The sequence below is a fragment of the Coturnix japonica genome, chromosome 27 (assembly GCF_001577835.2).
Source record: "Coturnix japonica isolate 7356 chromosome 27, Coturnix japonica 2.1, whole genome shotgun sequence".
NCBI lineage: Eukaryota > Metazoa > Chordata > Aves > Galliformes > Phasianidae > Coturnix > Coturnix japonica.
The window spans coordinates 2,509,655-2,523,161 of record NC_029542.1 but is presented as its reverse complement, the minus strand read 5'-3'; the positions used below and the strand labels follow the sequence as shown (position 1 = coordinate 2,523,161).

Below are 13,507 nucleotides of genomic sequence, written 5' to 3'. Positions count from 1 at the left end.
TGTGTGCAAGGTGCAATGCTGTGTGCAAGGCGCAGTGCTGTGTGTGCAAGGTGCAATGCTGCATGCACAGAGCAATGCCCGGCATGCACATTGCAGAGCTCCCGCTGCCCCCAGCACCACACAGAGGCAGGAGGTGGCTGCAATGGGGTTTATTATTGGGGAGCAGGGCAGTGCAATGGGGGGCTGTGGGTGTTGCAGCCCCCCCCCAATCACTGCTGGGCTCCATAGTCAGTGCTGTGCGTGGTGCTCAGCACCCAGCTGCACCCATGGGCTCCTCGCACAGCACCCGGCTGCTGGACCGACGGCCGTACCTGCAACAGGGAGCACAATGCAAGGGGGCTGTGCATTGCAAAGGGGAAGGTATTGCAAGGGGGAAAGTGTTGCAAGCAGGAAGGCACTGCAACAAGGAAGGCACTGCAAGGAGGAAGGTGTTGCAACAAGGAAGGCATTGCAAGGTAGAAGGCTTTGCAATAAGGAAGGCGTTGCAACTAGAAAGGCAATGCAACAAGGAAGTGCAATCAGAAGTTTGCAAGAGTGGGAGAGCTCTTTGCAGCAGGGAGTGTGTTGCAGCAGGAGCTGCATTGCAACAGGGATGGCGGTACAGCAGCTGGATGGGTTGCAGTGAGGGGGAACAGGTTGCAGCGCAGAATGGGCTGGTGTTGCAAAAGGGGGCAGCTGCAAGAGGAAAGTGCATTGCAACAGGAGGTGCGTTGCAGTAGGGCAGCGTGCTGCAATGAGGAAGGCATTGCAGCAAGGATCTGGGTGCAGAGGCCAAGCAAGGTTGCAAGAACGGAGAGCATTGCAGGAGCGAGTGCAAGGAGTAGAGTGCGGGTTGCAAGAAGGAGGGGATTGCAATGGGGAGTGCAGTGCGAGGGGAGCAATTTGCTATGGGAGAACTGCAAGAGGGAGTGTGTTGCAATGGAGGGGGGGGAGGTTGTTGCAAATGGGAGTGCATTGCAATGGGGAATGCATTGCAATGGGGGATGCACTGCAATAGGGAATGCATTGCAATGGGGAATGCATCGCAATGAGGGATGCATTGCAATGGGGGATGCATTGCAGTGAAGGATGCATTGCAATGGGGGATGCATTGCAGTGAAGGATGCATTGCAATAGGGAATGCATTGCAATAGGGAATGCATTGCAGTGAAGGATGCATTGCAATAGGGAATGCATTGCAATAGGGAATGCATTGCAATGGGAATGAACTGCAATGGGGAATGAACTGCAATGGGGAACGCATTGCAATATTGCAATGTGGGATGCATTGCAAAAAAGGGATGCATTGCAATATTGCAGTGTGGGATGCATTGCAGCCCCGCTGCTCACCGGTGCCGCGTGACCACGTTGAGGTATTGCTGCAGGTCGTTGTAGAAGCGGATCAGCTCCTCCACGGGTGCATCATCCCCGGGGTAGATGGGCTGCGAGGGGCCGGCGCTGCAGGGCGGTGCATGGAGCAGCAGGAGGCTGCAGAGCAGCAGCAGCATCGAGGCCCAGCGGGGCTGCATGGCTGCAATGCAGCAGTGCAACATCAGCTCACCCCATGCACATCAATGTGCATTCAGACCCCGCTCACCACCCCATAAGCAGCCCCAGCTCTGCCCCATGGCTCACCTGGATCTCTATGGGGCAATGGGACACGATGGCAGCACTGGTGGCAGCTCCTGGTCCCTCGGTGGCTGCAGTGCAGTGTGTGCTGCCCTTATATCCCCCCCGGGTTCTGTCCCCTGCTGATGTCAGCCCGGCTGCGTTGCCATGGGGTGGGGGGGGGATGGAGGGGGCTATGGGGGGGGATATAGGGACAGCCGGCCCCTCACAGTGCCATGGTTAATGTTTGACTCCAGGGGTGGGGGGACATGGGGGGGTGAGGGCCCTCAGGGCTGCTCTGTGCTGGGGATGGATGGAGGGAGGGTGCAGCCATGGGGGGTGGGGGGCAGATGGCAGCGGGGTGGGGGGGCACTGGAGGGGCAGGAGGTGAATGGCTGCAGGCAGAGGGGGGGGGCAGCAGCCTGAACCCCCCCTGGTGGCTGTGAGTTGAGATGTGGCCACCCCCATTGGGCAGGATGGGGGTCTGGAAGGGTTTGGGGTGGGGGGCTCAGAGGGGATGGGGGACCCACTGTCCAGCCCAGACACAGCCCACAGTGGACGCAGCCCCCCATGGGACCCCACAACGCAGCACAGGACCCACAGCGCTGCCCCCCACCCTGCACCCCCCACTGCACCGCCCCACAGCACCGCACCAGTGCAGCCCAATGGCGGCCCCCCCCCAGCACCCATCTCTGGGGACACCCCCAGCACATCCCTCCTGCACTCCCCCCTGCTGCCCCCCAACAGCCCCCCCTGTGCTTCCTACCCATCCCTCCATCCCCACCTTTGAGTCCCCCCACACCCCCATCCTCCTTTTCCATCCCTATATCCTCTCCTCCATCCCCATTTCCATCCCCCCATCCCTATTTCCACCCTCTCCCTCCCTCCTTCCCTTCACCCACACCCCCATCCCCTCCTTCATCCTCCCACCCCCACATCCCCCTTTTCCATCCCTCTTCCCCCATCCCCCCTCACCCCCCCATTTCTCTGCCATCCCTGCCCCCCCACAACCCCCCCATCCCCTTTATCCCCCCCTTCCATCCCTTTTTACCACCCCCACTGCACCCCACACCCCCATCCCCTCCTTCATCCCTCCATCCCCACCTGAGGACCCCCCCCCCAACCCCATCCCGCCCCCACAAACCCCCCAACCCTTTCACCTCCCTCCCCCATCCATCCCTATGCCCCCCCCCATCAGCACACACACCATCAGTGCCCACATCGTGCTCTTTATTACAGTCTGGGGGGGGGCTACACGAGACCCCCCGCCCCAACAAATGGGATCTTTGTGTGTGTGTGAGTGTGTGTGTGTATGTGCCCCCCCCCCATTGGGCACTCGGTCCCTCCATGCAGTGCCCTATTGCTGCACCACACTGTGATGGGGCAACATGGGGAGATTGGGGGGGGGGGGTTAAAGTGGAGGGGGGTTCGTCACCACGTGGAGTCGTCGCGTGTGGACAACTTTTTTGGGGGAACCAAGGCCCAGTATTGTGTGACAGACTGCGGGGGTCCTGGGGGGGGGTTGGGTCGTGGTGGGGGTGATCTTCACCATGCGCCCACTGCGGGCCCCATGGGCTGCATTGCATGCAGGCACCGCTGCTCTGCGCTCCCGTACCGTGCACATTGGGTGTGCAAGGGACTTGTGGCCGTGTGGCAACGTGGTAGCTGCACAAGGGCTGCAAACTGTGCCGTGTGTCAAAGGGCTGGTTGTGCAAGGGGGAGCTGATGGACGTGTGTGCAAATGGGAGCATGCAGGTGTGCAAATGGGAGTGCATGGGTGTGCAACGGGAGCGTGCAAGGGGAGCATGTGGGTTGTGCAAATGGGAGCTCACGGGTGTGCAAACGGAGAGCGCGCGTGCATGCAATTGTGGAGCGTGCAGCCATGCAAATGGGAGCTCGTGGGTGTGCAAAGGCAAGTGTGCGAGGGGGAACGTGTGAGTGTGCAAATGGGTGTGCAAAGGGGTGTGCAAATGGGGGTGTGCAAATGGTCGTGAGTGTGCAACGGGGAGCACACAAGCACGAGGGGGGAGCACGTAAAGTCATGCAAAGGACAGGTCAGGGGTGTGCAAAGGGGAGGGTGCAGTTGTGCAAGAGGGCGTGCAAACAACACGGGTGTGAGCGTGCAAATAACACGGGTGTGAGCGTGCAAACCCAGCTGCTGACCGCTGCCGTGTGACCAGGTTGATGTAGTGACGCAGAGCAGAGAAATATTGGGCCAGTTCCTCGGGGGACGCGGCGTCTCCGGGGCTCTCGGGTTTGGGGGGATACGCGGCCGCGCGCAGAGCAGCGCGACAAGCGGACACGACGATCAGCACACGCGGGGGACAGGCGACATCTGGGGGGGGGTTAATATGGGGAGGGGGGTTAATATGGGAGGGGGTTTAATATGGGGGGGGTCACACCGGCTCAAAGCCGCTCTGTGGGTCTGTGTGGTTCACATCCCAATTATAGGGGCACCCTAGAGGATCCAGGGGGGTGTATTGCAACAACTCACTGTGCCCCCCCCCCCCAAAGGCGATTGAAAGGGTCACATCCTAAGGGAATAGAGCCCCCGCCCCCCCCCCCCCCAAAGAAAAGGGACCCTCCCCAAAATGGACATCGCCCCTAAGGTCCTAAAGACCCTCCCCATCGCCCCTAAAAGGGACATACCCAAATGGGACCCCTTTCCCTAAAGGACCCCCCCAAAAGGGACCCCCCCCACCTAAAAAGGAACCCCCCCAAAAGGGGTATCCCCCCCCCCCCCCAAAAGGGACGCTCCCCAAAGGTCCAAAGACCCTTCCCCATCACCCCTAAAAGGGACATACCCCAAAGGGGACCCCTCTCCCTAAAGGGAACTTCCCATAATGGGACCCCCCCCATAAAGGGACCCCCCCACACCTAAAAAGAATGGGCTCCCATCAAAAGGGACCCTCCCCAAAGGGGACCCCTCTTCCTATAGGGAACCTCCCAAAAGGGGACCCCCCCTCAAAAGGGACCCCTCTCAAAAGGGACACCCCCCCCCCAAAAGGGGACCCCCCTCTAAAAGGGACTCCCCCATCAGACCCAAAAGGGACCCCACAAAGGGAACCCTAAACATGACGCCCTCAAAAGGGGACCCTTCCCAAAGACACCCCCCCCCAAAAGGAAACCCCTCCATCCCCAGCAGCCCCCCCATACTCACAGCCCCCCCCACACTCACAGTGCCAGGCAATGGGGTGGCAGTACAAGGTACAGGGCTGCTGTGCCCTCGTTGCTTTTATAGCCTCCGGGGGGGCCCCGGCTCCTCCCTCCCTTCATCATCGTGACCGACCCATCGCACTGAGGACCCCCCCCCCCGGCTCTGCAGTGATGCTGGTGCCCCCCCACTGTGAGCAATGGAAGGGGAATGGTGAAGGGGGGGGGCACATGGAGATGGGGCACAGGGCATGGAGATGGTGGGGGGACACAGGGATGGGGCACTGGGACCCAGCACAGGGACATGGAACATACATGGCACATACATGGCACATACATGGCACATATATGGCACATACATGACATAGACATGGTACATACATAGCACGTGGTACAGACATGGCACAGGTATGGCCCATATATGGCAGAGATGTGGCACATACATGGCTCAGACATGGCTCAGACATGGTACGTACATGGTACATACATGGCACAGATGTGGCATAGACGGTACATACATAGCACATACATGGTACATACATGGTACATATACGGCACAGATGTGGCACTGGGACCCAGCACAGGGACATGGCACTTATGTGGCATATACATAGTACATACATGGCACAGATGTGGCATAGACATGGTACATACATAGTACATACATGGCACATACATGACACAGACATGGCACAGACATGGCACTGGGACCCAGCACAGGGACATGGCACTGACATGGCACATATATGGCACATATATGGCACATACAAGGCACATACATGGCACATACATGACATAGACATGGTACATACATGGCACAGGTGTGGCACATACATGACATAGACATGGCATGAGCATGGTGTGAACATGGAACATACATGGCACATACATGGCACATACATGGCTCAGACATTGCACATACATGGCACAGATGTGGCACAGCCATGGCACATACATGACACATACATGGCACGTACGTGACACATACACGCCACACTGCATCGCTGCCACCACGTCCCCATGATGGACGAGCTGCCCTTTCCTCTCCCCCCCCCCCCAAACCCCGTGTTAATTAATAATTAATCCATTATAGATTTGGCATTAAGGATCAATCACAGCCCTGCTGTGGGGGGGGGCCCATGACGGATGTGATGCACAACATGGGGGTCAATAGAGCCACCTCAATGGGGGGGGGCTGCAGTGCTGTGTGACCACAGGGGGCTGTTTACCCTGCGGGGGGGGGCACGGCCGTGCTGCTGTGACCCGGCCAAGCAGCAGCGTGTGGGCACAGCGTGTGGCACTGCCACCATGGGGGTCCCGGCCCCACGGCTGCGTGCAGCCCTATGGGTCACACGCACAGGGCAGAGCTCAGCTGTGTTAATGGGATCCACAGCATCATCACCGCCGGTGAGGGGGGGGGGTTGGAATTGGATCGACCCATGGGGGGCTCAATGAGTGGCCCCCACCCCCACCATCCCTATAGGGACTGGGGGAGCAGCAGTGCCACCCCCAGCACATACAACCACTGACAGCACGGAGCACAGGGGGGGGGTCCCAGGCTCTACGTGGCCCCCCCAGCACAGACCCCAGCAACAGAGGGGGGGGATGAAGGTGTGTGGCCCCCCCAGCAGCAGAGGGATGGAAGGGGGGGGGGATGGCGGTGCTGTTTCTGCTCTGCTGCCAGCAAACAGCCGCTTTCCAAAGGTCACAGGGTGGCTCCGGCAATGGGGGGCAGGGGGACGGGATGGGATGTGTGTCCTGTCCCCCCCCCCAGCTCAATGCGGGGACAGCAAACAGGGCTCTGCCGCTTCCCTGCCCTTTATGGCCCCGCATTTTCCGCCGGAGACCCATTAACGTCCCCCATTAACGGCCACGCAGCCCCTTATCAGCCCTTATCAGCCCTTATCAGCCCGGCAGTGCCTGTTTGCTCGGCCCCACGCGCTTCCGATGTGCTGACAGGGACGGTGGGGACAGCGAGGACACGGCCCCCACCTGCAGCCCCTCCCTGCATGGCCACTATGGCAGCCAGAACCACATTATACACAGCCCCCCCCCCCACACATTGAGGAGGGGGACACCCCATAGCAATGCAAGCAGCCCCCCCCTTTATAAGGCACCACCTGATGGAGCAATAGGATTCCTCCTTCCCCTGTACACCCCATAGCGGTGCACAGCCCCCCTTATAGGGCACCACCCAACAGAGCAATAGGATTCCTCCTTCCTCTGGTACTAAAAGGGGGAGAAAGGAAGAGGGGGGGGGATTTCAGGCCTGTTGGGACCCCCCCCCCTATTAGCAACCCCAACCAGGCGCAGGGCACAGCCGCCACCTCGTCCTATTAGCAAACACCGACATCTTTAGAAAAAGAAATATTAATAATTATGGTAATAAATAAAGATCCTTCCAACGAAACGACCCCGCTCAGCCGCCGCCCGCAGTTCCCGCTCAGCCGTCGGTGGCCAGAATAACCACGGCCCCAAAGATCCCCACGTTCTGCCCGATGAGCTTCATCTGGTTCCAGAACTCGACCCTCCGTCCCTCGTGCCAATATCCGATGTTCCCATCGATCAGCAGAATGGCCAGGGGCAGCACGACGGCCAGGACCTGAGCTGCCACCCTCACGTAGTAACCGGAGAGAAAAGCCAAAGCCAAGAGGCCATAGAGCACAAAGAGGAGCTGCAGGGTGAGCTCGCCGCCCAGGATGTGGTTCAGATAAGCCAGGCGATCCTCCTTGCTGTGCTGCAGGGAATAGGCCTGAGGGAGGGGGGCTGTGGTTGTGCCATGGGCTCAATGCAGCCCAAACCCCCCCCCAGTGCCCCCCGTGTACCTGGCAGATGAGGTAGATGCCCAGGAAGACTTGACCCGTGGATTGCAATGAGCGGCTGCGCGGCTTCTGCCTGTACAGCTCCCCTGCTCCGCTGGCCAGGATGAGGAACCCCCCGATGATGGCGATGGTCCGCGAGTACATCCGCACCTATGGGGTCACTGTCAGCGCTGTGCCCCACACAGGGAGCCCCATGGGGGGGGGGTGTATGGGGTGAGGGGGGGGGTCTCACCTTCAGCCACTCCCCGTAGTGCACGTGGCCGCCGACGTGTGACGCGTATGTGGCCACAGCCAACTGCAGGGCGGCCCCCAGCGCGAACCAGCGGCGCTTCACCCCGAAGGACATGAAGCTGGCGCACAGCACGGCCACCCCCATGTCCACGTACAGGTACGGCACCGGGATGTCGGGCTTCCTGGGGGGGGGCACGGCAGCTCCAGCCCCGTCAGCACCCCCTGCTCCCATCCACATCCCAGGGTCCCATCAGCCCCCCATTCCTAAGCCCTACATTACTCTTGGAGCCACCCCAAGACCCCCAGCCCCATATTCAGCCCGGCCCCCTCAGTCCCACAGCTGCCCCAAGCCCCCTAAACCTACACCTGGAGCCCCCCAGCTGCCCCACACTAACCAGCACCCACAGCCCCACATGAATCGTGGCCTCTTCAGCCCCACGGTTCTACCAACACCCTCTGCCCCACATATCCCCCATGTCCCAACCCCCAGCTGCCCCACACTTCACTCAGGCTCCTTCAGCTCCATCACAGCGACCCTCAGCCCCTCCTGCCCCAGATCTACCCCCAGTGACTCCCACTCCCCACAACAACCCAAGATCCTTCTGCTGCCCCCCTACTAAACCCCAGCCCCACATACCTACTCAATCTCCCTCAGGTGCCCCACACTTAATTCCAGACACCGCATAGCAAGCCTATTCCTTCCTAGGTGCCCTATACTTAACCCAGAACCCCCAACACCCCTCAGGACCCCCCAACAAACCCACACTTAACCCCCTCCCAGCTGCCTCATACTTAACCCCACCTCCCCCATATCAACCCCAGCTGCCCCACACATGCCCTATAACCATTCCAGCCCCCTTACTTCCCCTAATCCCACCCCAGCTACCCCACACCAGACCCAGACTCCACCATAGACACACTCAGTCCCCCACACTTGAGCCCAGCGCCCACCATTAACCTCAACCCCCCCCCAGCCCCCTTACTACCCCACACTTATCCCACACTCCACCATAGACACACTCCGATCCCCCAGCTGCCCCACACTTGAGCCCAGCGCCCACCATTAACCTCAAACCCACCCCATCCCCCCCCAGCCCCCTTACTTCCCTTAATCCCACCCCAGCTGCCCCACACCAGACCCACACTCCACCATAGACACACTCAGACCCCCCAGCTGCCCCATACCCCCCCCAACCCCCTTATTGCCCCACACTTAACCCACACTCCACCATAGACACACTTAGACCCCCCAGCTGCCCCACACTTGACCCCAGAGCCCACCATTAACCCCATACCCCCCCCACCCCCTTACTTACCCCAATTGGCCGCAGCTGACCCACAACTAACACCCCCCCAGACCTCCGTCTCCCCTCACGAACCCCCCCCCTCCCCTCTCCCCCTCACCGCCGCCCGTCGGCCCGCTCCGCGCACAGCAGCAGCCCGCTGAAGCAATGCCAGAAGGGGAAGCGGGTCAGCAACACTCCGCCACCCGCCGTCAGCAGCCGAAGGGCCCGCCGCCTCCACCCGCGCCCCGCCGCCATTTTGGGGAGGCCAAGGCCTACAGCCGGAAGGCCTACAGCCGGAAGGCCTACAGCCGGAAGGCCTACAGCCGGAAGGCCTACAGCCGGAAGGCCTACAGCCGGAAGGCNGCCTACAGCCGGAAGGCCTACAGCCGGAAGGCCTACAGCCGGAAGGCCTACAGCCGGAAGGCCTACAGCCGGAAGGCCTACAGCCGGAAGGCCTAGTGGAGAAGCCGGAAGTCCCACCACCGGAAGTTGAGAGGGGAGAGGGCAGGACATCCGGCGCGGCCTAGTATCCCCTCACAAACCCACATCTCCACACGGGTGATGGTTAAAAAAATCTCGGGTTTTATTGTTGTTTTTTTTTTGTTGTTTTTTTATTTTTTTTTATTTTTTTGCTAAACAATACTAAAAAAATTTTTCCTTTTTTTTTGTCTTTTTTTGTCTTTTTTTTTTTAATCTTTTTTTTTTTTTTTTTCCCTCTTCTTAAACTCCATAAGGCAGGGCTTGAATTAAACTTTTTTTTTTGAGCCATTTCTATTGGAAAATAAAAGAAAATAACCCAAAAAAAACCCTTAAAATAAAGGGGGGGGAATCATGGCAACAAAAAAACACCCTGAAAAACGGCAAAAATGGGAAAAAATACACAAAAAAAAGGGATTTCCAACCCTCCCCCCTCTTAAATGGAGAAATAACCCAAAATGGGGGATGAATTTGGGGTGAAAATGGGAAAATTTGGGTGATTTGTGGTGAAATTTGAGGAGTTTTTTTCTTGCCATGATCCCGCGAACGGCCGGAAACGGGCGATATTTAAGGAGCGATTTAATATATATCTTCATATAGAGCTTTAAAGATAAGAAAAATAGGACTAATTCAAGCCTTGCCCTGTGCAAACTAAACTCAAAGGGTCTGTGTGGGTGGCTGGGCCCGGCTGGGGGCGGCTGCTGCTGGGCTTTATCTTTGGAGGGGTCCTAAAGGGGGAGAAATGGGAGCTGCCCCCATTGAGGGGGGGGTTCTGAAGGGATAAAGGGGTTGAAACGGGAGCTGCACCCATTAAAGTGGGATATTGAGGGGTTGGGAAGGGAGGGGACTATTTTGGGGTGATAAATGGGGGTTTTGGGGGTGTCCAAAAATAAAGGGAACCGAGCGCGAGCAGCCGGTGGGGAAAGGAAAGAAACCATGGCGGACAAAATGAAAGTCTGTTAGTCAAGTAATGCATGAGAGCTTTTAAATTATTCTCTTTTTTTTTTCTTTTTTTTTCTTTTTTTTTTTTTATCTCTTTTACGTTTGTGTGTGGTTTGGGGGTTGTTTTTTTTTTTGTTTGTTGGTTGGTTTCAAAGTCTAAAGGTTTGAGCTGCCCACCCCCACCTTTGTTTTCCCCAGGTAGGAGGACGTCGGTTCCCTGCAGGCCTCAGGACGACAGGGCGCTCTCCTTCTGTGTTTGCTGTGCTTGTGAACGCTGCATTACCTTTTGGCTTTCCACATCTCTAAAGTGTTTCTCGACCTGTGGGTGGGGAGGGGCTCAGCGTGGCCAGGGAGGGGTGGGGGTGGCCCCCAAACCCCCCCCATTTCAAACCCCCCCCTCTTTATTTTGCTATACTCACTATTTTGCGTACATGCCCCAGCGCGCTGCCCTCTTTGCCTTTACAATTCTCCACCTGGTAAGGGGGGGCGATGACGACTTCTTCCATCACAACTATGTTCTTCTCCTGCCATTTACAGTCCTTAATGCTGTGGGGGGTGGGGGCAGAAGGATCAGCCCCAGCTGTGTTCACCCCCCACCCCTATTGCACCACCCAACCACTTGCAGGGCTATGAGCAATGCGGACCCCGCTCCCTGGGCCATATTGGGGATACAGAGACCCCAACCCCACAGTGTGGGTGCTGGGGGGGGGACAGGAGGACTCACGTCTTGTGGATGGTCTGGAAGAGCTGCTGTCCCTCCAGAGAGACCCCCGCGCTGATGGCGTACGCCTGGCTCAGCTTCTCCTCCTTCTCCATCCGTGCTTTGTTGGCGAGCTGGGGGGAGAGAGATGGGGTTTAAGCTGGGGGGGGAGTTGCTGGGTTGGGGAGGGCACAGACCCACCAGCACTCCCTCTGCCCCCCCCCCCTGTTATCACTGCATTTTTGCTCCTAGATCCCTTCCATTTGTTCATGCAACGCTCGACAACCTGGGCAAGCCGAGTCCAAAGCAACCACACCATTAAGGGCCGTACAGTGGAGGTAAGAGCAACTTTACCCCACAACACTTAAAAATGCCAACAACCAAGTCAGCTTTTGGGAACAGCAGCAGCAAAAGGGCCAGGCTCCCCCTCAGCCCCCACCATGGCAGCTGAGCAGCACTGCAGGCATTGAACACACAGCCCCTGCTGATAATGCTGTACCCAAATGGCAGCAGTGACCCCCCTGCAAGCTTCATTTGGGCACAAAGAGCCCAATTTCTAAAGGGAGAACGGGCACCTTTGGCAGCAAACACCATCCATCCCTCCAGCAGCCAAACAACAGGACTTACAGCACCCTGAGCCACAGCACTGAGCCATAGGGAAGGACCAGAGGGTCCTGAACAGAGCTGGGTGTGCGCCATGCCAGCAGTACCTGCAGTGCCCCATCCAGCTTCCACAGCATCCTATAAGCACTGGGACTATTCCTCAGTGCCAAGTGTATGAATGAATGAGTCACTGCCCCTCCCCTGTCCCATTGGCACTAATGACACATGAGCAGATTGAACTGCTGCTGGGTCAGCCCCCAGCCCCCAGCAGGGTACCACCACCACCCCCATATCTGCTCCAGCCCCACAGCTCCAGCCCCACCTGCATTGAGGGACATGGGGGGCACAGACCTAAGAGAACATATGAAGGATATGAAGGAGCTTCCAGGTGGGGAAAAGGAGGAACCCCATAGACAGACCTTGCTCATATCAACCCTGCAGCCCCAAAGGGCTCCCACAGCCTGCAGGGCTGTGTCTCAAAGGTGTGGGCTCACCTTCCTCCAGCACCTGCACCCTCAAGAAGCTGCTCCTCCAAACTCACATAACGTTGGGCTTCACCCCCAAAACCCCCCCAAACCATCATCTGTGCCTGAAATTCTGCAGCATCCCTGCAGACACGGCACCGAGCAACCACAGCTTCTCCCTGCAGCTCCCATAGGAGCACAGAACACACTGTGATGCATTCAGCCAGCAGGGCAGGGGTTCAAAGGGCGAGGAGCAGAGCCTGAGCTGTGCCCCTCCTCGAGGGAAGGCTCTGAGCATTGAACTTCCCTCTGCCCCCCAACCTGCTTCATTAACAGCCCCACAGCACAGAAGCTTATGGGTCACAGAGACCCCCAAACCTCAACAGAGCTGCATGGAGTCACATACAACACAGGCCTGCAGTTAAAATCCAACCCACCTTAGCATTGAACTGACAGCACGGCTCCCCCCAGTCGCCTCCTTACCTTGCTAACATTGAGTGAAGCTAAAGGAGGAGGGGTTTCCGTGCGGTCATTGATTATTTCCACTTCTGAGACATACTGTAAGTTTACAAGCAGGATATCTGCGTGGTTGGGCTTCCCACTGGAAGAAGGGCATTCTAAAAGGGACAAAGCATTAAGGAAAACAAAGCCAGACAGGGAGGTGCTGAGTATATAAAGCCAGCAGGTGATTTGCAGGCAGATATCATGCAGCTGCATGTGTGCAGTGCATTGAGCTCCATTATACACAAGCTGGTTTGGATATGAACCCAATCACCCACCCTACCTCAAAGCCACCCATAGCCCCCAGCAGACCCCCCACCGCCCCACTGTGCTCTGTCCAAACCCCTCCAGCAGGACCCAATTGATGTCCCCAAATCCCCCCCTTCATGGCTGCCCCCTCCCCAAAACCACCCTGCATCCCCCCCCCCATCACACTCCTTCACTCACTGCTCTATGGATCCTCTCACTCCCCCATAGCCCCTCCATCCAGCCCTCACCCCCCAACCCCCTTCCCATACAGGACCCCAATAACCCCCCCACAGATCACACTCCCCAATAACCCCGTCAGGAGCCTCCCAACCCACCAACACCTCAACCCACAGTAACACCCCCCCTACACCCCACAACCCCTGCAGACCCCCTCTCTCCCCCCACAATCCCCCCATCCATCTCCCTGCCCCCCAGCCACATCATTATAGACCCACAGACCCACACAACACCCCAAGCTGGAACGGCCCCCTC

The 13,507-nt window shown here is 58.1% G+C and overlaps 3 protein-coding genes across 3 annotated transcripts in view; all 3 read right to left on the bottom strand.

Moving 5' to 3' along the window:
• Positions 1-143: 143 nt before the first annotated feature.
• Positions 144-1,508, bottom strand: LOC116654443 (pancreatic hormone). Its single transcript, XM_032449379.1, has 2 exons — positions 1,330-1,508; positions 144-311 (listed from the first exon to the last, which is right to left on the bottom strand). Exons 1-2 carry the CDS (start codon positions 1,506-1,508, stop codon positions 248-250), a joined length of 243 nt encoding a protein of 80 aa, XP_032305270.1. The 3' UTR covers positions 144-247.
• A 5,584-nt stretch (positions 1,509-7,092) lies between these two features.
• Positions 7,093-9,507, bottom strand: TMEM101 (transmembrane protein 101). The gene is made up of 4 exons (XM_015885886.2): positions 9,198-9,507; positions 7,795-7,975; positions 7,566-7,712; positions 7,093-7,492 (listed from the first exon to the last, which is right to left on the bottom strand). The coding sequence occupies exons 1-4, from the start codon at positions 9,332-9,334 to the stop codon at positions 7,184-7,186; spliced, it is 774 nt and encodes a 257-aa protein (XP_015741372.1). The 5' UTR covers positions 9,335-9,507; the 3' UTR covers positions 7,093-7,183.
• Positions 9,508-10,341: 834 nt separating this feature from the next.
• The window catches only part of LSM12 (LSM12 homolog), a 4,948-nt gene continuing 1,782 nt past the window's right edge, over positions 10,342-13,507 (bottom strand). Inside the window, exons 2-5 of the mRNA XM_015885888.2 lie at positions 12,749-12,882; positions 11,223-11,332; positions 10,918-11,044; positions 10,342-10,817 (exon numbers count right to left, since the gene is read on the bottom strand). Coding sequence (XP_015741374.1) covers positions 10,725-10,817; positions 10,918-11,044; positions 11,223-11,332; positions 12,749-12,882 — 464 coding nt within the window. The 3' untranslated portion in view covers positions 10,342-10,724. The remainder of the gene's footprint in view (positions 10,818-10,917; positions 11,045-11,222; positions 11,333-12,748; positions 12,883-13,507) is intronic.

Coding starts and splice junctions, on each gene's coding strand:
- LOC116654443 (XM_032449379.1), bottom strand. CDS start 1,508: ATGCAGCCCCGCTGGGCCTCGATGCTGCTGCTGCTCTGCAGCCTCCTG. Junction 312..1,329: donor AACGTGGTCACGCGGCACCG/GTGAGCAGCGGG, acceptor TCCCTGTTGCAG/GTACGGCCGTCGGTCCAGCA.
- TMEM101 (XM_015885886.2), bottom strand. CDS start 9,334: ATGGCGGCGGGGCGCGGGTGGAGGCGGCGGGCCCTTCGGCTGCTGACG. Junction 7,713..7,794: donor ACTACGGGGAGTGGCTGAAG/GTGAGACCCCCC, acceptor GTGACCCCATAG/GTGCGGATGTACTCGCGGAC. Junction 7,493..7,565: donor GCATCTACCTCATCTGCCAG/GTACACGGGGGG, acceptor CCCCTCCCTCAG/GCCTATTCCCTGCAGCACAG.